The sequence below is a fragment of the Vigna umbellata genome, chromosome 4 (assembly GCF_029865625.1).
Source record: "Vigna umbellata cultivar VRB3 chromosome 4, Vumbellata_1.0, whole genome shotgun sequence".
Lineage (NCBI taxonomy): Eukaryota > Viridiplantae > Streptophyta > Magnoliopsida > Fabales > Fabaceae > Vigna > Vigna umbellata.
Genome location: NC_142168.1, coordinates 32,827,147 through 32,852,016, shown reverse-complemented (window position 1 = coordinate 32,852,016; position 24,870 = coordinate 32,827,147). Strand labels below are relative to the sequence as shown.

Here is a 24,870-nt window from a genome sequence, read left to right as displayed (position 1 = left end):
TACAAAATTGCTTATTCATTTATGCTGATTCATTTTCAGTTACATGCATATCTAGATTACGAAAAAGCAAAAGCAAATAAAATGGAAGATACAAAGAAGAGAAGAATAGGAAAAAGGCCTGTTTACTTGCAACTGGAGGATTCTGCGGATACAAATTTCAGTTTTAATATCAAACATGACTTGCGTAATATAATACACAAAAAACTAAGCAGTTTCTTAAGCAAGTTCAGTGCAACTGCAATGCGACTACACCAAAAACTCGTTAGAGCCTGCCTGAACTAAATTAGCAAACACAGAAACACAATGCTGACAAAACTGATGAGGCAGCATGCAACTTCTCACCGCCTCTTGAGACCTCTCATCATGTAAAGGATCCTAACAAAAAGGGTCTGTGGCAACTAGTTGGAGTAAGTAAATACCATGGTTGTGCTTTAACACTAATATCAGTTTGTTATTCTAGCTTACGCATCTGTGTCCGAGATCGGGTCCTCAACTTCACTCTCACCGCTTGAACTATCATCTGCGGTTGAAGTCCTGGCTTTGACTGGCTTAGAGTTTTGATGGAGATCATATTTGACAAATTTAATTTTCTTTTCATTGTGTTTTCCTTTTCTTTTCCGAGCTTTATGTTTGGGTAACTTCATAGTTTGGGCAGCAGCTACAAACGCATCACTAATCAATTTGTTTTGCTCATCATTCTCACCTGTATCTCCCTCTCCCCCAGCATTATCAACATAAAAAAGGTCATCATCTGCTATCTTCCTCTCCAAGTTACTTGCAGGGTCCTCGGGTTTGGAAACATCAAGACCTGATGTAGCATGATTTTTTAAAATATCATCTTCAAAAACTCTGATCCCTTGGTTCTCAAGGCTCAGCAGCCAAACTGGTGAGTAGATTAAACACAGTGCATTAATAAAATATTTTAGGTGTGTAATGCATTGAGCACCATATCTGATCAGAAATATAAGTTGCAGATCTACTCACGTGTAAGAGCTTTGGGAGAGGATTCATTAGCTCTGCTAGCTTTTTCCTCTAAACCATTCTGGTTAGAAACCCATTTAATTATTTGCAATGGCAATCGAGAAGCAGAAAATGCCTTTATATAAGAGATGATTCTATTCTGATCACCAAGTCCCCTGTATTGATATAGATTTAGATATTACACCATGTAACAAATATGAGAGAACTACATACACATAATACAATAATTAATTCCTCATACTAACATACCTAAAATACTCCACAGCCCCATGAGTAACAATCAATTTGGTCAAGGTGAGGTTTTGTACGTTGGCATTTGAATAGAGGAAAGGGTAGTCTACAAATAGTACAGCATCAAAAATAACTTTCCTTGATAGAATTTCATCTTCAGGTTTCTGCACGGACAGAGATAGAAGGAAACACTTTTTAGAATCCCAACATTCTGATAAATGGACTAAGGAAATAAACAAGGATAAGTGTAAATCTATGAAAAGTTTAATTGTACTAGTAATAGCCGTGGTCTATAAAATCACGGTGTTGGACTTTTGTGCAACGGAAATGAGAACAGATACCTTTTCTAATCACATACAATAAATAGGAAACAAATGAGATAAACTTATGGCGAATACAAGGACAAGATACTGACCAGTATTGAAACCAGAGGCAATGGTGTCTCCAATGCCGTCCTCATAAGGATCTCTGGTTACACAAAAGATAAATCCACGTTAAATAGAAACCACAAAAATGAGAATCCTAGAGAAGAATTGAAGCAAATGATCAAGTGCTTCTAATGGGAACTCTTCCACGACCCAGCTGAGTTCAATCGTGAAAAGGTTCAAAATAAAACTTCATGGACAAAATGCACCAAAGATGCAAGCAACCTGGCCCATGGAAAATTCATGCATTTCACAGAGGACGTTATAGTGCACAGCTATAACTTCATTGCTACAATCAATTGCTTAAGCTACTACAAAGTTGCATTGACATGTATATGAAAAGTAAGGGGAAACTGAAATATAAATAAAAATACAAAACCTTACTAACCGAAAAAGTATGTGTTCTGAAAGCTAGATATTGAGCTAACAGCCCAACTCTTTAGCTTCATTTCCAATCCTTCCTTTGACGTTCCCAGATGTAAAGAAAGACAAAGTTTCAATAAGAACACTTCCATGATGATAGCACCACCTAAGTAATCAACGTGAAACCCTCTAGAACAAATCCAGTTACAAACTTCACTGCTCACAAGAGGTAACAAAGATTCAAACGCGTCATCATTCATGGCCACCCAAAGACGAGCCAAATCAGTGAATGGAAAAATCAATCTCACTGAATCAGATTCCCCCTCATAAACCTTGTTATGACAAGAAAGGCTTATATACCCAAGAACTACATCCACCAAAGACTTCACCTCCTTCATAGCTTTCTTCTCTCTCTTACATCTCAATTCCCTTCCTAACAGCTCCACTATCACTCCGTGGAGCACAAAAACAACAGGCGCCAGCAAAACGATACTCTTTGCAGCACAAACAGAAGCTGAACACGCAGATAGCAACTGAAGTAAGTATTTGGCGACCAATATTTTATCCAAGGCATCGCCTTTCTCCGGGTTACGTCCACGAAAGTTTATTGCTGCATAGGCCCATATCACCTCGAAGGGTGGATCAACCTTCGCTTGCATCAATTCGTAAAACGTAGAGACTAAAGGAGACAAGTTTGGGGACTTCTTCGAAATCTCAGACAAAAGTTCTTGCATCGAGTGTTTCAGCTTGAGGGCGTAGTTCTCACCCGCTAAAGGGACCAAATCTGTGGCCTCCATTGAAGAAGAAGAAAAGAGTGCTTAATCGATGTTCCCCGGTACAAATATAAATGTGCAAATCTGATTTCTAGGGTTTATAAAAGAAGGGTTTTGGTAAGGATTTGAGCCCGACTCGAACCGGTTTGGTACCGACTCCTACGTGGACTATAAAAATTGGATTTTTTTTTACGGGCAAATTTGAAATCTCAATCATAAAATTAAGAGACACTACGTGTTAGCTTTCTCCTCATTGGTGGAAAATGTGGGACCTAGCTTGTTTTTGCTTATCTGGACCAATCATATAAGCTAAAAAGGTATAATTTTATGGACGTAATTGTCACAAAACCAAGAATTTAGAATTATTTTAAGAGCATTATATAAAAGCAGGGTTTTTTCGATGGTTGATTTATTTGGGGTGTTACTCCCGTACCCACTGAATCGCACTGTCTAAATTGGTGAAATTTTTTATCTTTCTGAGGATCAGCTGTTGGTAGTATCCAAGGTGGTGCTGTGTGGCGTTGTTGGGAAGATGAAGAGGGTGTTTTGGGTTGTAGTTGTAACAGTGGTGGTTGCAGCATGGATGCCCCTCTCACACTGTTCCAAGAAACCGGTTGGGGTTGCTAGAAAGGAGGACATTCCGTACATAAGGTGTCAAGTGTGTGAGAAGCTTGCTAAGGAGTTGCATCAGCAGGTTCATAACAAGCAAGGTCAGATCGCTCCCAAAAAGGTTCTTGTTTTCATTTTTTTTTTCTCCTTCTGAATTGCTTCCTTGTATTTGTTTCAGAGCTCATTTGTAGGCTTTTGGTGATAGATATTCAATTATTGTGTGTATTTTTGTGTTAGATCTCGGAGTACCAGATCATTGAGATAGCGGAGAATGTTTGTAATCTGAAAAAGGCAGAAGCGGATTGGATATTGCGCATAGATATTGTGGAGGAAGGAGATAGGCTGGTGGTAAGAGAACTCTTGTTTGACAAATGGCTAGTGGAAATTTCTATTTTTTAATTTGAGTTTGACATTGCTATGCCATTTTCCCGCATTTGTTGCACCTCCTACTTTCTTTGGATTGTGAATGGAATAAGTATTAAGTATTAAATAAAAAGAATGTGTTGGTCGTATGAACTCTGTGGTAATACTTAGATGTTGTTTTTCTAACTTCTTTTTTCATCATCAGCTTGAGGAACAAGACTCTGAAGGACAATGCAATTCTGAATGCAAGACAATTGAGCGAGCCTGTCAGGAGGTATGCCGCCAGTAAATTTCATCTTCTCGTCTGGTTCTGAAACTGGCTTATGTGAGAGAGATGAGTAAAGGAACAAGTTTCACTCAATATCTATTTCTCAATCAAATGGGATTACTGTGATGTTGTTGTATTGTTCATCATCTGAAGTGTACTTCATGAGCTGGTTTTGTATTTGTTGTGTTTTTTAAATATCCACATTTCAAGTGCAAATTTGTGATAACTAAATTGGTAATGTGGAATTTGCAGGTTATAGGATATTCGGATACTGATGTTGCTGAATATTTATATAGTTCCAAGCCCGATATTGACTCATTGCGCAATTATCTCTGCAAAGACCTTACTAAAGCATGCAGTACCAAGCCACCCCCTGTCCCTAAGGTAACTATAGTTTTGAAATTGATGCTTCTGTTAATCTGGTTATGATTGGCATACAGTTTTCTCGTGAACTAATTATTGATCCATGGAAATTGGTTGTTAAAAATAGTCTTCTTTTGGGTAGTATTGAGTTTGTGATTTCTGCTGCTGTATAGAATAATAAGTCTTTTGGTGATCATTGTTATGATGGTTCTCATGATTTGTCTCGTATAGTTCCTTTGCACTTTAGGAAGTGTTCAACTTGAATGTTTGGGGTTTATTGTCAATTATGGAAAAAGAAAACAAGAAAGAATGACAAGAAAATTGAGTATGTGTGATGGACAAAAACCATAGTATTGCAATTTATGTTTAAGTATAAGAGCAGTTTCCTTCTTGCAGACACAGATATATATAAACCTTTGCCTTTAATTTTTGTTAATGTCTTCACTGAACATCAGGGTGAAGTGCTAGTTACTTTATTTTGTTATAAAATTCTAATATGTGATTACTTTTATCAACCCAACAATTTACCCTAACCCCCGCACTTTTAGGATTCAAATTCTAGATACTATACCGATTAAACTTTCCCTTATTTGGACTATGTAGTTCATAAGAAACTAGAAAGTTGTTTCTGCAATGATGCTATCTAAAGTTGTATGCACTTAGCATAACTGTTTGATGATGTACTTGAGTTCTTAATGGAAAATCTGGCTATTTTCATCATGAAGATATATATTTATGTTGCAGAACAGGGCACCTGGTGAACCATTTGCTGCAAAGTCTTCCAAGGAGGCTGAAATGGAAAAACTGCTGAAATCTATGGAGGTATTTTACCTTCTTTCCTTGTATTTTATGTTTATATTTTTGTATTTTAGAATAAAGCATGTGTGCTATGCAGTATAAAGGTAAGTTACATTGGCAACCTGCATTAAATGATCGTGTATGTTAAGATTTTCTGACTTTTATAATAATTACTTATCTGAAAAATTATACTGAGGATTCTGATTTATTAACAATGTAAAAAACTTTTGCATTAATAATACATGCTTAATAAACTCTTGCTTGCTTTATGTTACTGGTTGTACATTATGATCATGTTGTATTTCCTTGTGGTTCAGGGCATGCCCGGAGCACCAGGCATGAAAATGTACTCGAGGGATGATTTAATGAACATGAAGAATTTTGGTGGTGAAGATGGTGATGATGAAGATGAAGACGAGGATGAAGAGGCGAACTTCCCATCAAAATTGGTACTAACTGTTCCTTTCATTCATATTGATTGAAATTTCTTGACAGAGACTGATGATTTGAGTAAACTGCGTTTTGCAGGGAAAAGTTATGAGAGAAAAGGAAAATGGAAAAAGAGACTGGAAACAGGTGATAAAAAAGAGAATTGAGGATACAAGCATGACACTGAAGAAGCAAGCAAACAAATTTTCTAGTCATGTAAGACGGTGGTGGAGGGGAAAGAAGACAACCACCTCAAAGAAGGGAGTGAAGACAGAACTTTAGTGCTGATATCTATTCCCTGACCATTGGAACGAAATTACAACATCACCACGTTTGGTACTGATATGGACATGAATTTGGAAGGAAATCAAATGAGAACTTCAATCACCTCTTCGAATCATTGGTTTTGCAGTCCAGGATTTGCTGTCTAATGTATTTTGGTGAGTCAATGGTTGTCTAATGTATACTCGCTAGCCTTTTCAGAGGAAAGATTACTCTTTTGAGATTTATGCAAGGATATTTTTAGAAAAGTTTTGGAAATTTAGTGTGTGCTCAATGGTAATGATTAACAAAAATATCAAATAAATTCTTTGAAATTGAAGTTACCAAAAGTTAAGACGTTTATTTTAATCAAAAGCTTACTATGGTTTGTTGAATGAAATGTATTGACAAACATCGTATGAGACATATAAGTCAATAGAACAAATTTATTCCTTATACTTTTATTTTAATTTAAATGATTTTTTAGTTACTTTCATGCGCTTCTTGGTACTCTTGTTCAAAAATAATCTTTATGTCAATCTATTTGTTTATCAAAATAGAAAGTTCAAAACTTACAATTTAAATTAGTATAAGTGAAAAAGGAAACATCATGAGAAACAAACAATCCTTGATTTTTCTTGTCATTACTATACATGGACAGCAATTTGTTTAGGAACGGCCAATATGCGATTTATTCGAACGAATCTTCTAACAAAAAATGAATTCAGCTCTTCGAACAATACTCTTAAATAGACATTAGAATAATAAAATTATCTGTAGTCATTTCTATCAGTTCTTCAACATTTATAACACTCGAGGAATAATTTGAGCAAATTATCAACTTTCGAAAGACTACTAGCATGATTTCTAATATTTGACATTACTATCTTTTGAATTATTTACAAGAGCAATATTCAAAGATAAAATTAATAACTTACTGAAAATCTGATGTATTATCAGAATAGCATGAACATGGTAAATGGAAAGAACACATTTCTAAACCTTTGAACAAACACAGCACGCATAGTTATTGTAATTTGCAAGTAATCACGTATGTTTGCTATGACTTGGCAATCTCCAGGCAAGCGGAGGAACATAATAGAATGGTAAACAATAATAGATTTCAAATTATATCATTTCATGGAAACATAATGTTCAAATATTAGAAAGAATTCAAATAAAAAGGCAAACATGTGACACTCAGTAGAAGGTTGCCTCTAGTTTAAGATAGAAGCAGCAATTGTCAAAATCTTACAAACGGCATGAGCCAACCAATAAACCAAATCAGGTTCAACGCATCTTGTAGTACTGAACCCTTGAAACATTGCATCGCTTTCCATTCAATGAATACTTAACCATTATATCAACATCGCGGGGATTCTTTTTATTTGGTGCAACAGTCATGCTCCCTACAATTGCCTCCCCCTCACAAATGGTCAAGATGTCTTCCAGATATAGGACTGTTTGTTTCCAATGTGTAGTTCGTGACTTTGGTCCTGCATAAATGCTCAAAAAGGTGAGTGATCCCAACTCTGTCCTACTAGTTTAACAACCTTGACACAACCACACACAACAAAGGCATCGTGTGTTTAAGTTTTGGTGGTTAAGTTTTGGTTATCAATTCTGAGTAATACTTTAAATACCATTTTGTATCACAAATCTTAAGTTAATTCATACTTTTCGTCAATTCTATTTTCCTTTTACTGATTTGTTAGACAAACAATAAAATTGTTAGAAAACATTTCACACAAATTTTGGCAACCATTTTGTGAAGATAAGTCAATTCTATTCAGTTTAATTCACAGAACAAATGTTGAAGTTTGATGAAACTTGTAAATGTAAATTCTAAAACAACATTGAACCAACTTTCTATTCATCCTTTCTACTTTTATTAACGCTCTCTCTTTTTCAAGAAGCTAGCATATCTAATTTTATAGTGAAGTAGCATTCAGTGCATAAAATCTATTTTTGCCAATGAAGAAAGTATATCACATCAAGAGACTTGCATCTATAAAACATAAAATGGATGGTTGGAGATCCTACATCGACTAAGATAGCTTTTGATATCATCTTAGTAAATGAGTTTATGTCTTAACTCATACACGTTTGCAAGCACTCATTGATTTGCCTTATGCAAAGAAATGTAAGAGGAGAAAAATCATGATATATAACAGTTACTACATCCTTCTCCTATTCAAGGTCTCTCTAGTAACAACTACAATGTTTTTTTTCACCCATTGTATTAGAGCAATGAAAGTTATAGCATGGTATCTAGAAGACTTAGAAACCTTACAGTTTTCAAGTTGAAGATGGAAAAAGCAGTTAAAACATTATTAGGTTCAAATAGAGGTTATTGAAAACTAATAAAGCACTTACAAGATGAGAAGAGAGGAAAGGATACTTGGAGCCTAGCTGACTACAGCTTAGACATCACTACTTGGACTAATGAGTGTTTACAGGTGGATCTATGAGTTAAGCATAAACTCACTAACTAAGATAGTCATGTTCTTTCTGACTATCCTATTGTTACTCGGTTCCTGTTAGACCACTCATTAATATTTAATTCCATACTGAGATGTGCATTCCTCATTGTAAGGAGATGCGCTGGAGATCCAACATCAATCAGGAATAAGATTGAACTGTAATATATAAGAGGGGTACAGTTCTCACTTTACAAGTCAGATTTACAAGGTTAAGTTAATTATAAACCCACTTATCATGACAAACAAAACCAAAGACTCAAATTAAGAGAATTGTGGAAGTAGAAAGGAATTAACCTGTAGAGAAGCCCATCAATTTATGACACTTTGTGAACGACACATCAAAGTATGCAACAAGGGCATGAATATAGTCATCACGTTCAGCTACAAGCTTAAAAGGTGCTGTGAATGAAGCATCTCCAGGAGCCATTTTTGAGATATCCATTGTCTAAACAAAGATGAACCAATCAGTTGATATTTTCCGGACAAAAGAAAATCCCTACAAGAAACATCAGACAAAAATGTAATGACCAACTCACCTTGAGTAGTTGGCAATTTGTAGCAATCTGATTCTGGTCAACTGTGTCAACAAGAGGCTCCATTATGGCTTGCTTCTTGATGCAGCTCATGTTAAATCCATATACATTGTTCCAAACTGATGTAGAAAGTGAAAATGAAATATATGTAAATACTACCAATAAATTAAATGCTTTTTCTTTCGTCCTGTGAGGTTAGAAATTTTAAGCAGTTGACTTCAATTTTTGTAATAACATGCAAAAAAGAATGAAGGATAAAAATTATCAACTAACACTCAATTTTATCTTCTTTGTAGTCTGCATCTTCAATGGCAGTGAGATGAAGGGATGCTCTATCAGGTAACACAACTCCATCATCCGCCTGGACAAAAAAAAAGAGAGAGAAACTCTCAAGCCAGCGACCACACAGTTCACGCATAGCAAGGATAATAAACTATTATCAAACAAGAGCCAGGAAAACACAACTTACAAGCCATTTGTCACGTGCATAGAGCACAGAATTTAACATGTTCTCGAACAACAAGAAATATCCCATCCATTCTGAAATTATTATATCAACTTTAGGAACTGGAAGCTCAATTTCTTCAATCTTCCCCTTCAGAACAGTCACAACTGTATAAACAAAGCAGCATTATGTTAATTAAAGTGAATAGTTTCACAACTAATCAACATATGTTGAAAATGTATCATATGAAACATATAAATGGCATCACCATTAGAGAAACCATTAGTTTCAACAATCTCCTTTGCCATGTCAGCCATATGGGAGCACTCAACCTGAGTTTCACAGATTAAAAACATCAATAAAATACAATCTGGAATGCATAATGTTTATAAAACTCAAATATTTTCAAGATTAAGAGCACTATAAAGATAATACGAAAGTTAGACACGTAACCGCATAGACATGTTCTGCCCCCGCTTTGGCACAAAATAGTGATAAAATCCCAGTCCCAGCTCCAACATCAAGAACTACTTTATTCTTGAATAGAAACTTATTCTGGTAAATAACATTTTGATATGTCTTAGTTCTTACAGTGTCCTTCAACATTTCCTGCAGAGTAAAAACAGGTTACCGCATACCTTTGTATGAAGTATAAAAATGATTGAATATTTGACGTTTTCTTTTTCGCTATTCGTAACAGAGCTAGTTAGCGAAACATAAAATCAACTAAGAAATAAATAAATAAACAAAATTCATCGATACACCATGCTGAATCCCAGTTGAGCATACTTACTTCATGAATTCCTGCAACCACAAACACAGACAAAAAAGAAAAAGAATGAGTTATTTAATTTGAGAATGAAACAGACAAAACAAAACAAAACGGCTATAGTAAAAGCTAGAGTTACTAGTATGTTTAATGAAAGATTCACAGAAAAAAAAAATGGTACAAACTTTTTAGTATTTGGAATTGGGAATATACCAAAATGAGAGTAGGAATCAAAATAGTAGTCGGCACTGGTTTTATCATCGGATTCATCGATGTCACACATGGATTGGTCGAGGTTGGAACTCTCTTCAACAGCCTCCTCGGCATCCTCAAAGCGAAGGTGGTTACTCATGGTGGCGTCTTCCTTGCTAGAGGAACACTGATTATTGTTGCTCTTTCGCCGGCCCATCAACTTTTCTATCTTTACTCTGATTCAAAATTAGGGTTTAAGGTTTAGCAATCACACACTGCTTTCTTGTCTCTTTTCCTTTTTTTTCTTTGTTTTATAATATAAAGCAATATATTTCATCACTTTTTTAAAAAGGAAAATTAAATAATTGTGAGAATATTGTTTTCAATATTATTGGGTCCTGAAAATTTACAAATCTAATTATATAATGCAAAGTGTGGAACTATACTAAAAAAATACTTTACTTGTTATAAAAGAGTCTTAAATGCAAACTCTCTAATCTTTTAAGATATTTTTGAATTATTATATAAATTTTATGATATTTATTAATAACGGTGAGTAGACATGCATGTTCATATATTTTTTTTACTGATAATTGAAAATAATAAAATTATTATTGTTATTATTATTATAAAATTAAATATAAATATTTTTTATAATTTTATTCTAAATGGTTTTGTTTTATTTTGTAAGTAATTTTATAAGGGTTAAATACGTTTTTAGTCCTTAAACTATCAAACGATTTTGGTTTTAGTCCATCTTTCAAACTTTGGTATATTTTGATCTTTCTCTTTAAGGAAATTATAATTTTTCGTCCTTCAAAACTAACCACGTTAAAAACAGACTGATCTAGCTAACGTATGGCCACATCATTTCTTCTTTTTCTGACACTGAGTCAATGAACATAGCACTCCTTCCAGAATTCAGATTCAAAGTTTCCTTCATTTCCATTCTTTAATCCAATCACAAAAGAAAAATACAAGATAGAGCCTCTCATAATCTTTGGTTCCTCTCTTACCACTACTACCACCAACCGTGGTAGACGTCACCACCAAGGAACCTGCAAAACCTCCACGTTACCCATCAAACCAAACCCTCGCTAGCCTCTCTAATCGTTGCAAACGTCATTTAACCCAAAAACCATTAAGTTTTCTTACCCATCAGCAACAATACAACACTATGTCACTCATCATCAAGGTCATCGCCGCTGGCAGCAATCACCATATAAAGTATTTCTGAAGCCGACACCAGTATCATTCATTGTTTCTCCATTCTCATCCGTACGAAACATCCACACGAACCTCACGTTTTCGTCTCATTTGTTTGGCCAATACCACCAACGTCGGTCCTGGTGCTGTCATAGTCATCATGGTCGAAACCGCCATAGAACTTAAGCAAAGCTGCCATTTTCGGCAACGAAAGGGCATTGCAACGACCATGGAAGAAGGGATAGTCGTCGCCGCCGCTTCTACAAGCCGATATCGTCCTCTACCACAACTTTTTGTCCGGCAAGAGCGGTCGGTCGTGTAGCCGCTGTTGATGAAGACCGACTTCGCCGGCGAAGGTGGTCAAAGCACTATTATAGCCCCATGGAGGAGAAAGGGTACATTTGCTGCAATTGCCATTTGGAGAGAAAGGCACTTGCTCCGTTTGTTTCTCTGAGGAAGAAACCCTGAAAATGAGATTTGACTTTAGCCCCATTTTTTTATTTAATAAATAAATAAATAAATGAAGATTTAAAAAAATCCAGTAACACAATAAAATAAGGTGTTACAGTTTTACTTGGCCAGGACTGAGATGAATTGGGTTGTGTTCTTGAAGGATGCCTATGACGAGAATGGGGCTTTGATTGAGAAGGATGATGAACTTCTCAATGCAGGCCTGGATTTTGGTGCACTTGTGGCTGCTTATGAATCCTCTGTGGAGATTGCAGAGTCTAGCGATAAAGGTGGTGATGATTCGATTCAGTCTCCGAAATTGGAATTCAGTGTCAGAAAAAGAGAAAATGAGATGGCACTCTGTTAGCCATCTCAGCTTATTTTTAACACCGTTGGTTTTGAATGACGACAAATTATGGTTTCCTTAAGGAGAAGGATCAAAATGTCCAAAAGTTTGAAAGATAGACTAAAAACAAAATCGCTTAATAGTTTAGGAACTAAAAACATATTTAACTCATTTTATAAAGTTTTAAAAACGATTAAATTGAAAAATAAAATAGTTAAATTTAAAGAACCTATTACTTAAAGAGTGAAAGTAACTCAAAAATGAGTTAGGTCATGCTAGTTTGCTACAACATAACTCAAAAAATGTAATTCATTCCATTTTTTTTATAGACTAACGAGCTTAGTCCTTTTTTTAAATTTCCAATCTTCCATTTTTATGTTGTGTTGCTTCATTATGGTTATCATCACAACAAAAACTATCAAGTACTAGTCAAATAATGTTTATATTACCTTTCATAAAAACAAAGTGTCAAATATTTGAACAAGCTCTTGTCGAGTGTCCTCCAAAGCCTACCTCACGTTATATTTTTTTAGGTCAAGTGGCGGTAGAACAGGAAAAGTTATTGATAGAGAGTACAAGATTCTCCTTGCTTTGTCATATCTCATTGATTGAAGGTTTGCTTTGGATAAGAGCTTTAGGACATGATAATTGATGGTGGTGGTGCATACCACCGCTAATGTTACTCATATTCATTCTGATGAACATATCTATGACTTGTCTAACAGAAAGTCACAATCCTTTGAAAACATAATTTTTTTTTACCACATTTCATTTCTCTAATCCCAAGTAAAAAAACTTAATTTGGAGTACGAAGGAGAACCTCTTGTGGAGAGTGCACGAGGTTTTGAATGGGTACTAGTTGAGGAAGAAAGGCATCATGCGATGAGGAGGAGACTCATGATGAGAGTTTTGTGACATAATGTGAAGATCTTCGCAAAGGAGTCTCATAACACAATGTGGAGAGCTTTATGAGGGAGGCTGACAATGTGGATTTTATAAACTATGCAACGAAGACTCGTGGTGTGAGAGGAGATCGACATTGGTTTGCGACTAACACATATTCACATGGAGCAATTTGTGATTGATTTAAAGCTACACAACTAAATGAGCAATTCATGACTGACAAATGTTCGCAAAGGTCCACCACTAACAGTGACTATGACTATGAAAATATAAAAAAAGGGAAAACGAAAATGCAAGATAAAGAGGAAACATTCAAATGAAAGTGGAATAGTAAAAAAATAACTCAGGCTTTTTTTTTTTCATGAAAATATTACACTTTTAACAATGTTTAACTACCTAATCGTTGTTATTTCTCATCCAACTCACTTTTAACACCGTTAATTAGACAACTATTCACGATGTTGGTTTTTTCACTGTCATTATTTAATATTGTGAAGTCCCTTTTTACACTAATGAACAATTAAAAAAATTAAAAAATTTAGATGCTAAAATCACAATTTCAAATTAACAAAAACTACCAAAGATTAAGCCCTTTGCAAAAGAACCGTAGTCATTATCACCGGGCCACTGTTATGTATGGCAGGTTTAGGCCCATTCCAAAGCTGCAAATCACACACAGGGTTTGTGTCATGGAAGGTCATATAAAATAAATTAATTTTATTAAAAAAAATCAGTTGAAATTTGTATCCTTAATAAAATAAAAAGTTTCACTTTGATTTCCCTGTCTAATCGATTTAAAGTAAGTTGATTAACCAAAACAAATATATTTAATTATATATAATTTTATATTATTTTCTTTTGAATACTACTCAATCAAACCTTACCAGTTTGTTTTTCCCACCGGAGATACACTTATTATGCTAAATATTGGAAACCATATGCACAATTACAATACAAAAAAACATCAACAAAGTTTAGATACTATATAAACTAATTTGAAGTTATATACCACTTTGATTAAAAAATAACATATAAACCATATTTGTACGTAGTGTTTACTAATTTGATCTTATATTCACGAATTTAAAATTGAAGATAAAATTGTTTAATATGTAAAAAATAACAATATTTGTTGTTTATTTCAATATTTTACCAATTATAAAAATACAGTAATTATTATCTAATATTAGAAAACATTTAAATGGAAATGGTTTTTCCTATTTTTAACTTGTTAAAATACATTATCATATTAACTAAGATAGCTAACCAATATAGTTTTTAAGCATTCATATTGACAAAATAATTATATATTTTTAGTCAAATAATATATGAAAAATCTTACCATAATTAATATGTATCAAACAATATATATGAATCAAACAATTAGTGTATATAAAAATACAAGAAGATGATTACTTACAATTAATGAGAATTACCATAACAAGTCAAAATTTAAATATTGTGTGTGACTATTTTCAATTTTAAAATATTTTTATTTAAATTTCTAAAGTATTTAATGCATAATTAATAAGACATTTCTAAAAATAATAGAGTGAACTTAAATATTAACTTTTTATTATAAATTAATGAAAGTTTTTGCAACATTTTCAAATTAAACTATTTTTTATTAGAAGGAACAAAACTAAACTAAAGTTCAGGGTTACTATACTGCAAATTCTCTTACTTTCAACTTACACTTTCAAAAAATTTTATTTTATTTATTTATATTTATTTTTATTATGTTAATATAATATTTTATCAAATTAAGCCCGTGTTCGTTCGAAGATAATGTATTATTCACCGTGATTTAAGACGACGGATTTACTTAAATCTAATGTCAAATGATGTAGAAATAAAGGTCGTGTCAAACCATTTTTTCCTCAATAAAATTATTTCAAAAATATCTTGCTGGTTTGGCTACTACAGTAGAACCTTCCATTTTCTGTTACTCATGAGTTACTTCATATTCACCTCCTCGAAATTGAAGAATACGTACGGCATTATGGAACTCAGTATTCTATACTTGCTGTAATAAAAACCTAATTAAAATTAATATATAAGTAATATAATTAATGAACAGTGTTTTTGTGAAATCTACAGTTATATAATTGACTGATATATATATATATATATATATATATATATATATATATATATATATATATATATATATATAGAGGTATGTATGCTCTATAAGTGTTGGTATATCATTACACGATGTATATAATTGACTGGTTTGATATTCATATCCTGAATCACTGTACTGCAAGTGGACTTTCAACCTTCAATATGAAGAAGCATAATCTGTGCACACCATGCTACCATAACATGATGGTAATAAAAGTAACTAAATGTTTTGATGAGTTCCAATGTAGAAGAACTACGTATGACTGAGCGACACTTATTGCTAAATTTCTGATGAGGTTTTGCCTGGTTGGCATGGAGCTGTACTTACGTTATTTTAAATGGGAGAGGAACGTATGACATGAAAACAACCAATAGGAAGAAAGAATTGCAAACAAAATCAAGAAGTTCCAAGCTATACTCAGAAAAAAAGTATGCAGATTTTATGATATATGTGTTTTCAGATATTGTCCATCACAGCCTTTGTGGAGTTTTCAGGTTCACACATGCAACATGGGGAATATGCAATAAACGTTTTTTAATCTATCCTTCATGTGTGTTGGTCACAGATCCCCTTATCATTACAGTGGGGATAAAGTTACACCATTTTTCTGCAATTATTTGCCTTTCATATATTTATATATACATGATTATTGAGACCTAGAAATTTCCACATAAAAAGGCAATTCTTGGAGGCTATAGCAGCATAACAAATTAATAAACAGACACATACTTATGAAGATCCGAATACAAAGGCAAGTGGAGCTACACATAGAAACAAGTCATCAAGTTCATACAATTTTGTGTCAAAATTTTCACATTAACTGAGTTAGACATAATCTTATGATTTATATTTCTGGAAATTTGTTTGAAGAGTGTTTCGGGTGTACGGTCGAGATTTCTTTTAGATTTTTGATGTTCGAGTTTCAAACCATGCGGACGGTATCGGTCAATGGTATTCCGACACTCTAATACTCAAGTCAGTATTTTAATTGATCGATTATCACATTAATGTTTTAAATTTATAATAAATGCAGTCACCTATTTTTACCTCAAACTCGTATTTATAGATTTTAAAATAGGTTTTGCAATTAGCACAACCATAATCATGGTTCAATATCTAGTAAGTATGCTAACTTAATTATGTGTTGTACTTAAGGTTTTCTGAGAATCTGAGACTGATCGATCACTTGTTCATCTACTTGCTGAGTTGGTAACTAATCATGCGGATGTATAGTATAGTTTCAAACTCTAAATCGAACAATATTTCTGATACGATAATAACTCTAACAATATTATTCGATTGATTTAGAATCGGAACTCTATGCTATCAAGTTTGATGTAGTTGATTTTAGTTACAATAATTAAGGTGATGATGTTAAGAAGCTAGTTTGAAACACATATTATGTGAAAGAGGTATAGGATGTGGACAGTGTTGTGCCACGTTGTTTGGGTTTTGAATGACGAGGAGCAGTAAGACAATAACAAGGAAGTTTGTCACTTTGTGTGAGTCTAAACATGGATCCTTTGACAAACCTAGGGAAAATTATTGCATGCATAGTCAGAGACAATTGGCTGGCATGTTTGAGGAGATTGAAAAAACCTACTTGGACTTTGTGAAGAGCATTTCTGATTTGTATTTGTTAACGAAAACGTGTGTACGAACACGGTAGGAACCAGTCATGCACGTAAATTAAGCATATTTATTTATGGATATATAAAATGCGACTGCAACACTTCCGAGATATATTTCTGGAATATTGCAAACAAATAAAAGGAAAGAAATGAAAAGGTAGGAGGATGAGGGAGAAAACAGAATCTTCCAATATTAACATGCCTACTCTAATCCGACCTACTTAATATTCTATGCATCTTTCTCTTCTCATAATCCTACGTGACCAAAACAAAAGAAATTCCCTCGTGGCATCTCCCTATTGGTCATATATCTTCTGAGAAGATTCATGCCCCTCTAATTGGGATACAACTATCACAAATTCCATTTATCTTGCTTATTTTCTATCAAAAGCTATCTCTTTTAGTTTAACATTGTCTATGTATTTCAATGGTTTTATATTTGATCTTAATCAAAATATTAATGTGATCAATCATCACATTCTTAATATATTATCTATTTAATTTTATTTTTAAAAGACATATTAAGAAAGAAGAAAGAAATATTGAAACTATCTTTGTGATCTGTTTCTGTACATGAAATCAAGGATTTACCTCCTTGTTTAATTGTTTTCATGCTCAAATAAGTCATTTTACTCAACGATTCTGTAATAAAATTAGGTTATAAAAATGTGTGTATTACCTTAATTCAAACCTATATTTATAGACCATATGATGAATCTCTAATTAGATTAATTCATTAATTGTCAATTAATAACTTTTGTTATTTTTATTAATTATTAATCAATGATTTTTATTGCTTTAATTAAATATTTATTACTTTTGTTTCTTACCGATCAATTCCTTTTTTGATGTATAAGTGTCTCATCGATTAACTAACTGGACAATCATACAATACACTATCTACTCCTATAAAAGTAACTTTGAGTATTCGAGAACCTTTTCAATTTTAACTTTTTCTCTTAAAGAGAGAACACTCATAATTAACCATTAACCCTGATTTAAAGGTAATTAGTATTGTTATGGAGTAATAATGGCATCTTCTTAATTTAATACATTATCTTGGTAGTAGATACTTTTATATATATGAAGTAATTAAAGAATGTTTATGTTCTTAAACATATATGCATGATATATAATAAATTATGCAGATTAATTAGTAGATTCTCTCCATGACTTTGAAGTTTAGAAAATGATTTTTATGTCGGAGGAAAGGTCCAAATGAACTACTGAGTGTGAAACTCTCATTGTCATTGTGAGCTTCCTGGATCGTAACTTGAGAATAAAGGAGGAGTAGTCATTTTCAGAACCATGCAGATTATAATTTCATGGCTACTTCATGCTCTGTTGGACTCCAATAGTAACACTTTCTTGGTAATTAAGGGATTCTTTCCTTTTTTATATATATACATATTATGAAAATATGTGTGATGAGTCTTATGTTCCACCTAACACACTGATTTTACTCATTATATAGTTCACAGTCAATTAGCCCCAATGGAAACGCAACTTTTGGTCTTCCAAATAAAGTAAAACACGTTTGAAATTGAATTTATTTTCACTCTAACAAACATAAATATATATATAAATATATATATATATATATATATATATATATATATATATATATATATATATATATATATATATATATATATATATATATATATATATATATATATATATATATATATATATATACGTATTCATATTCTATTCAATAAATTTTAACTAGTTGAAAATTATGCTTGATATTTCACGACATAACAAACATCATAATTTATATTTTAATATTTATATCTATAATATAAATTACTCGTTATCTTCTCCATATTATCTACTTGTGACAAATATATTATATTCTTTTTGGTGTAGCTCTAGCTAGAGATAATGGTTTGTGATGTGCAGATTTTTGGAAGCATAGAGTGATGAATAATGAAGATTTTTCTATTGAAGAAATAGATTGTTTTGGATGGTTTCCAGGCAATGATGTTGGAATTTAAGAGAGTAGAATAGAGTGTGTAGGTAGAAAGAAGTCCACAACTACGTCTCCATTAATATAAAAAAATGAAAATCCATAGCTCTGTTTGATACTTGTCTCAACCCTAGAGGTCGAAGTCGCCGCACAGTCGTCATATCTCACGTTCTCTATTATGTTTTAAGATTCACCATAACTGCAGATCTACAACTCATCTTCTCTATCGCATACACATGCATAAAACTTTATCGACTATAAATACGATTAATTTTTAACATATAAATAAATACAAATTTAATAACGATTGATACAATATATCCAACAAATAAAAAATCTCAATCTTATCGTATGACTGAAATAAGATATACTTTTAATCTTACTCGATTCTACAAAATAAACTTGTAAAATAAAATTTGTATCTAGTTATATATTATAAATTATCTTATAGACGATATTTAATTTCTAACCTACTTTACTTTTAGTTGATATCTCACTTCCAACCTATTTTATAAACCGTATTTATAAAATTGAGTTAGTAAAAAAAGTTTACATCTTAACATAATTTTCTTCTTCATTTGTATACTATATATCGTTAGTTACTTAAATCAAATCCACGACGCCATAATCCCGACAACTATATCTTAAATTCCAAACTATTTACGCATGCAAATATACCTCATCAAATTACTAATATTATCTAATACAACCATATCTAAGTCAGAGATATCTGTATATATGCTCTATATAGGTGGTTGGTCTTCCTAATCAAGGTATTAGCTCCAATAATAACTCTTAGATTCAACCTAATTACTATTATTTGCATTCTGTTTTTTTTTTCTTTGGCATATCGTTAGCATTATTGGATTTACAATTATTTTAGTGGAAGTATGCATAAATAAGTCGGCACGTTTTTCAAAACTTGGTCCTTATTTTAGTTAGTACTAATCTTCTGCAATTAAGAGAGTTTCCAAGATCTATACAAGATTTCAGAGTTTAATTTCAATGATGTATAAATATCTTTTGTATTTTATCCAATAATTAAAATTGACTTTAATTATACTGTTTAACAAACTTATTAGCGAAGACAACAGTCTGATTATAAATAATATTCTTCAAGATTTATTAAAATTTAAACACAAAAAAATAATTTTAAAACCAATACTTAAAACTATATTAACTCATGAGAATTCTTACATAGTATATAATATATACATGTTTTCTTACATGGGCATTTTATTATGTTTTTCCTATATTCACATCTACATATATAGTCCTATTCATTAATATGATGCCACCTAAGATAAATTTTTACATTGATAATGTATAAAAATTAAACAATAATACTTATGCATTTTTATGAATACATAGTCAATTAATAAAAAGTTATGAATTAATTTTTTTTAATAAAAATATTTGGATTTTATATATGCACAAGCTATTTTTAGGTTCCATCACGTCATGAAATATGGATATTTCCATAAAAAAAAAATATATATAAGCAATATATTTAGAGAGACAGACACACACGTACACCTCAGACACCATCCTTAACCTTTTGTCTGATTTATTGTGTTTTTCTTTTTTTGTTCATTCGAATTAAGTTTTGCATGAGATATATACCATTTCTGGTGATAGATGCATGTAAATTCTATTAAGAAATAACAGCTAAATGACTAATTATAAGAGGTGCACTGCTATATATATATATATATATATATATATATATATATATATATATATATATATATATATATATATATATATATATATATATATATATATATATATATATATATATATATATATATCTCTTTCAGTTTCATCATTCTCCAGCCAGATGACATTAACGAAATGAAAAAGTTTCAAGGAAATTATTGCAAATAAAGTGTTGTTTTGATCATAAAAAGTATCTTAATGGACAATGCAACTTAAACTGCATAATTAACTCTAAGCAGGGTGTTGATTACATTATTAAGTCACTTCTAATATGCACTTAGCCTTTGAATGGAGATATTAAGTTAAACTTACATAAGTCATTAAATTCTGTTGTTTGTTATTGATGCAGTGTGGGGTCTGAAGATCACACAAGAGCTTCTTCTTTGTCTTGCAAATCAGAATCTTAATCGACCTTTTGGGCTACTCGGTATCTTTGTCAGGTCATCAAAACCATAACTACTCCCAGAACTCCACAAATTCTATTTAGTTAAAATCCTTTTTCAGATCCTAATGCATGATTTGGTTTCTGGAAAGGAATTTTTGGAGTTTGTTTTGGAGTCATAGGTTGAGAACAGTAGAAATTTGGCTCAACCACTTTACAAATAAACAAATATGATGAAACCATACTGAGTAACCCAACCAAAACAACAAATATTATAATCTATCTGCTCCATTAAACCAAGCCAAGGGAAACTACAATCACCATATTTTCTGTGTGGATCCGTAACAGTTGTCACAACTCGCAACAGATAAACTATTTCTGTAAAAGACTAAAAGGTAATAAAGCTCGATTTGCTTACTATTCAGAATCAATAGTTTATACTTTTCTTGCCAACTTGAATTTTTCTTTTTTTTCTGTCTCAATGTTTCAAAGCCTATATATATAGCTTTGCACAAACGCTTCATTATTCAACGCAAGTTGTCTCAGCTTTCCATCTCTCTCTTACTCACAGTAGCTTTCTGCTTTCTGTCAATTCTTTTGCAAGGAAGCTATAGCTATGGGGATTGAGATGGAGCAGACTTGTGTGGAGCTTTCAAATGTTGCAGTTTCTGAAACTCATGGTGAAGATTCCCCCTATTTTGCTGGGTGGAAAGCCTATGATGAGAACCCCTATGATGAATCAACCAATCCCTCAGGAGTTATACAAATGGGGTTGGCAGAAAATCAAGTGAGTGTGCATGCACAGATACATATATATATCAAACATATTATAGCAGTAAACACAAGAATAACTTATTCATCCTTTCAACTTATTCTGCTGCAGGTTTCGTTTGATTTGCTTGAGAAGTACTTGGAAGAACACTCAGAGGCCTCCACATGGGGAAAAGGAGCTCCTGGCTTCAGAGAGAATGCTTTGTTTCAAGACTATCATGGCCTTAAAACCTTCAGATCAGCAATGGCAAGCTTCATGGAACAAGTGAGAGGTGGAAGAGCAAAATTTGACCCTCAAAGAGTGGTTCTCACTGCAGGTGCAACTGCAGCCAACGAACTCTTAACCTTCATCCTCGCAAACCCAGGAGACGCTTTACTCGTTCCTACTCCATACTATCCTGGGTAAGAACTAAAAATCACTTTTTTCACACTGGTATCTGTCGTGTCTGATGCACATGATTTCTTGCCGTTTATGCACATTATATATATAACCTAACAATTTGGATATTTGTTTTCACAGATTTGATAGAGATTTAAGGTGGAGAACTGGGGTGAATATAGTTCCCATACACTGTGACAACTCAAACAATTTCCAGATTACTCTCGAAGCCTTAGATGCTGCATACAAAGATGCAGAAGCCATGAAGTACAAAGTGAGGGGAGTGCTGATCACAAACCCTTCAAACCCCTTAGGAGTAACGATCCCACGTTCAGTTCTTGAGGAGATTCTCGACTTCGTGACGCGCAAGAACATTCATCTGGTGTCAGATGAAATCTACTCGGGCTCGGTGTTCTCTTCCTCCGAGTTCACAAGCGTGGCAGAAATCCTGGAGGGTCGCCAATACAGAAACGCAGAGAGAGTCCACATTGTTTATAGCCTCTCCAAGGACCTCGGCCTTCCCGGTTTCAGAGTTGGCACCATTTACTCGTACAACGACAAGGTTGTGACCACAGCGAGAAGAATGTCCAGCTTCACCTTAATATCTTCTCAGACACAGCACCTGTTGGCTTCTATGTTGTCGGACAAGAACTTCACCGAGAACTACATTAAAACCAACAGAGAGAGGCTGAGGAACAGGTACGAAATGATCATCGAAGGGTTAAAAAGTGCGGGGATTGAGTGCTTGAAGGGGAACGCAGGGCTGTTTTGCTGGATGAATATGAGTCCACTTTTGGAGAAGCCAACAAGGGAAGGTGAATTGGAGCTGTGGAATGCCATTCTGCATGAAGTGAAGCTCAATATCTCACCAGGATCATCTTGCCATTGTTCTGAACCAGGTTGGTTCAGGGTATGCTTTGCAAACATGACCGAGCAAACGCTGGAAATTGCGCTGCAAAGAATACGTCTCTTCATGGAACGAATAAGAACACAAAGCGTATAAAAACATATCTATTTTAATCACTTTATTTGTTGTCTTATGTTGTTATTAGTTTTCCTTTTACCTTTCTTTTTTTCAAGTGGCTTATAAGCCATTTTGTTAAATTCTTTATTCGGGAAAGATGAAGAACCCGAAAGTCACCATCTCAGAAAAGCTGATATACCATTAAATCCTTGTTTGCTTGCTTAATTTACTTGAGCAAGTTCCTCAGAAATACCCTATTGTATCAGCAACTAATTACCAATAATTATGGAGCAAATCTTTGTGATTAAACTATTAATTCATTTGACTCGGTAGCAGCAGTTTCTATTATAATATCACTCAGTCTGAGTTGGGAGTTTGAAGTAGATATAAATAACAGCTAGCTAGCTAGCTTCTAGCTCCGTGACAAGTTGGTGGCACCGATAAAATATAGAAGAAACACACTTAACTTATGCTTCATGGTGATCATGATCTTGTCATCCTTATGTGGATAATTTGACATGATTAAGACAGAAATTAATTACAAGATTATATAGTTTGGTGTCTTGTTTTAAGTCTCTGGGTTGAGGTTTGTACAACATGGAATGGTCCACCACGTGATACGTCTGATTGAGATCACACGTACGTCAATGTTAGATATTGACTGCTAACTTGGTTCCATTATGTTAATTAATAACTAGCTTCACCACCAAACTTAGAGCCCACGCTAAGTTAGTGTCGTTTCTAGTTTAATTCATGCGTTCCAGCTCACGTAATCAGTGTCCACTAATCATTGTTAAGCCTAATTAAGAGGCTTCGTTAATTAGTATTAACTGAGACCTTGACCACCACATATATATGCTTTGACTCAAAACGGAATATAATCCATTCAGCCTTTCTAGATTCGCACCCACTTGCTTACATAGGTTTTCGATTGTTTTATGCTAACTTAAACTCTGCTTTGACTTTCTTTTATTAAATCTTAATTATGGAACATCTAATAATAAGCTTCGTTTAATCTGTTGTGCAGACACTTTCTGCCCACTAATTAAATAAATAAATAAATACAAACTTTTTAATTCTATCATGCTAAGTCAACCAAAATGTCACAGTATTTGACCAATACAAAAGGTTTACAAAGAGGAAAGGAGTGGCAGTCAATTTGATACTCTTTGCCGAATGACAATTAATTGTATGCTTGGTAGTCACTCTACCTATGAGTGATTAAGTTATTCTAGCACATAATAAAACTCATATTCTCCCCATTCTCTAAATTTGAGATTTTCACCATTTTTTTTCTCATTTCAAGAAACATATTTCGCAATCACTTCAGACAACCTCATCACACAATTGATTTTCTTAGTCGATTAATTATATATTCAATTTAAAAATAACTTCACATCATAAATTTAAATCATATATCATGAGTCGAAAATATCATTCATATTTTGAAGAACATTTATGTGTATGAATTTTAACGATAGCATAATTCATACTATTTAGTTTGGTATATTACACATTCACCAATATAATAAAATATACAATTAAAGTAAAATTATGTTTGTTATGTTATTTTGGTACAGGCCCTATTTATCGTTTGGCATTAGACGCATAAAAAGGGGGTTGACCTTTGACCTAGGTATAAAAGTTGTGTGTGACTTTTTCTTTAAATGTGAAGTGGTTGGTAGATATATGAATTCGTGTATACCCAATCGTATGCCATACATATATACAAG

At 33.0% G+C, this 24,870-nt stretch overlaps 4 protein-coding genes across 4 annotated transcripts; 2 read left to right on the top strand and 2 right to left on the bottom strand.

Annotated features, from left to right (window-relative positions):
- Positions 1-106: 106 nt before the first annotated feature.
- Positions 107-2,868, bottom strand: LOC124848506 (uncharacterized). The gene is made up of 5 exons (XM_047326192.2): positions 2,026-2,868; positions 1,628-1,680; positions 1,231-1,376; positions 985-1,136; positions 107-883 (listed from the first exon to the last, which is right to left on the bottom strand). The coding sequence occupies exons 1-5, from the start codon at positions 2,795-2,797 to the stop codon at positions 462-464; spliced, it is 1,545 nt and encodes a 514-aa protein (XP_047182148.2). The 5' UTR covers positions 2,798-2,868; the 3' UTR covers positions 107-461.
- A 308-nt stretch (positions 2,869-3,176) lies between these two features.
- On the top strand, positions 3,177-6,143 carry LOC124848509 (nucleophosmin). Its single transcript, XM_047326196.2, has 7 exons — positions 3,177-3,503; positions 3,620-3,730; positions 3,951-4,019; positions 4,266-4,397; positions 5,121-5,198; positions 5,492-5,623; positions 5,703-6,143. Exons 1-7 carry the CDS (start codon positions 3,306-3,308, stop codon positions 5,883-5,885), a joined length of 903 nt encoding a protein of 300 aa, XP_047182152.1. The 5' UTR covers positions 3,177-3,305; the 3' UTR covers positions 5,886-6,143.
- An 825-nt stretch (positions 6,144-6,968) lies between these two features.
- Positions 6,969-10,580, bottom strand: PRMT11 (arginine methyltransferase 11). The gene is made up of 9 exons (XM_047326182.2): positions 10,308-10,580; positions 10,119-10,129; positions 9,779-9,934; positions 9,594-9,657; positions 9,350-9,492; positions 9,154-9,241; positions 8,884-8,999; positions 8,642-8,792; positions 6,969-7,360 (listed from the first exon to the last, which is right to left on the bottom strand). Exons 1-9 carry the CDS (start codon positions 10,501-10,503, stop codon positions 7,155-7,157), a joined length of 1,131 nt encoding a protein of 376 aa, XP_047182138.1. The 5' UTR covers positions 10,504-10,580; the 3' UTR covers positions 6,969-7,154.
- A 10,806-nt stretch (positions 10,581-21,386) lies between these two features.
- LOC124848487 (1-aminocyclopropane-1-carboxylate synthase 7-like) lies at positions 21,387-23,453 on the top strand. The gene is made up of 3 exons (XM_047326170.2): positions 21,387-21,810; positions 21,907-22,196; positions 22,315-23,453. Exons 1-3 carry the CDS (start codon positions 21,640-21,642, stop codon positions 23,174-23,176), a joined length of 1,323 nt encoding a protein of 440 aa, XP_047182126.1. The 5' UTR covers positions 21,387-21,639; the 3' UTR covers positions 23,177-23,453.
- Positions 23,454-24,870: the final 1,417 nt, after the last annotated feature.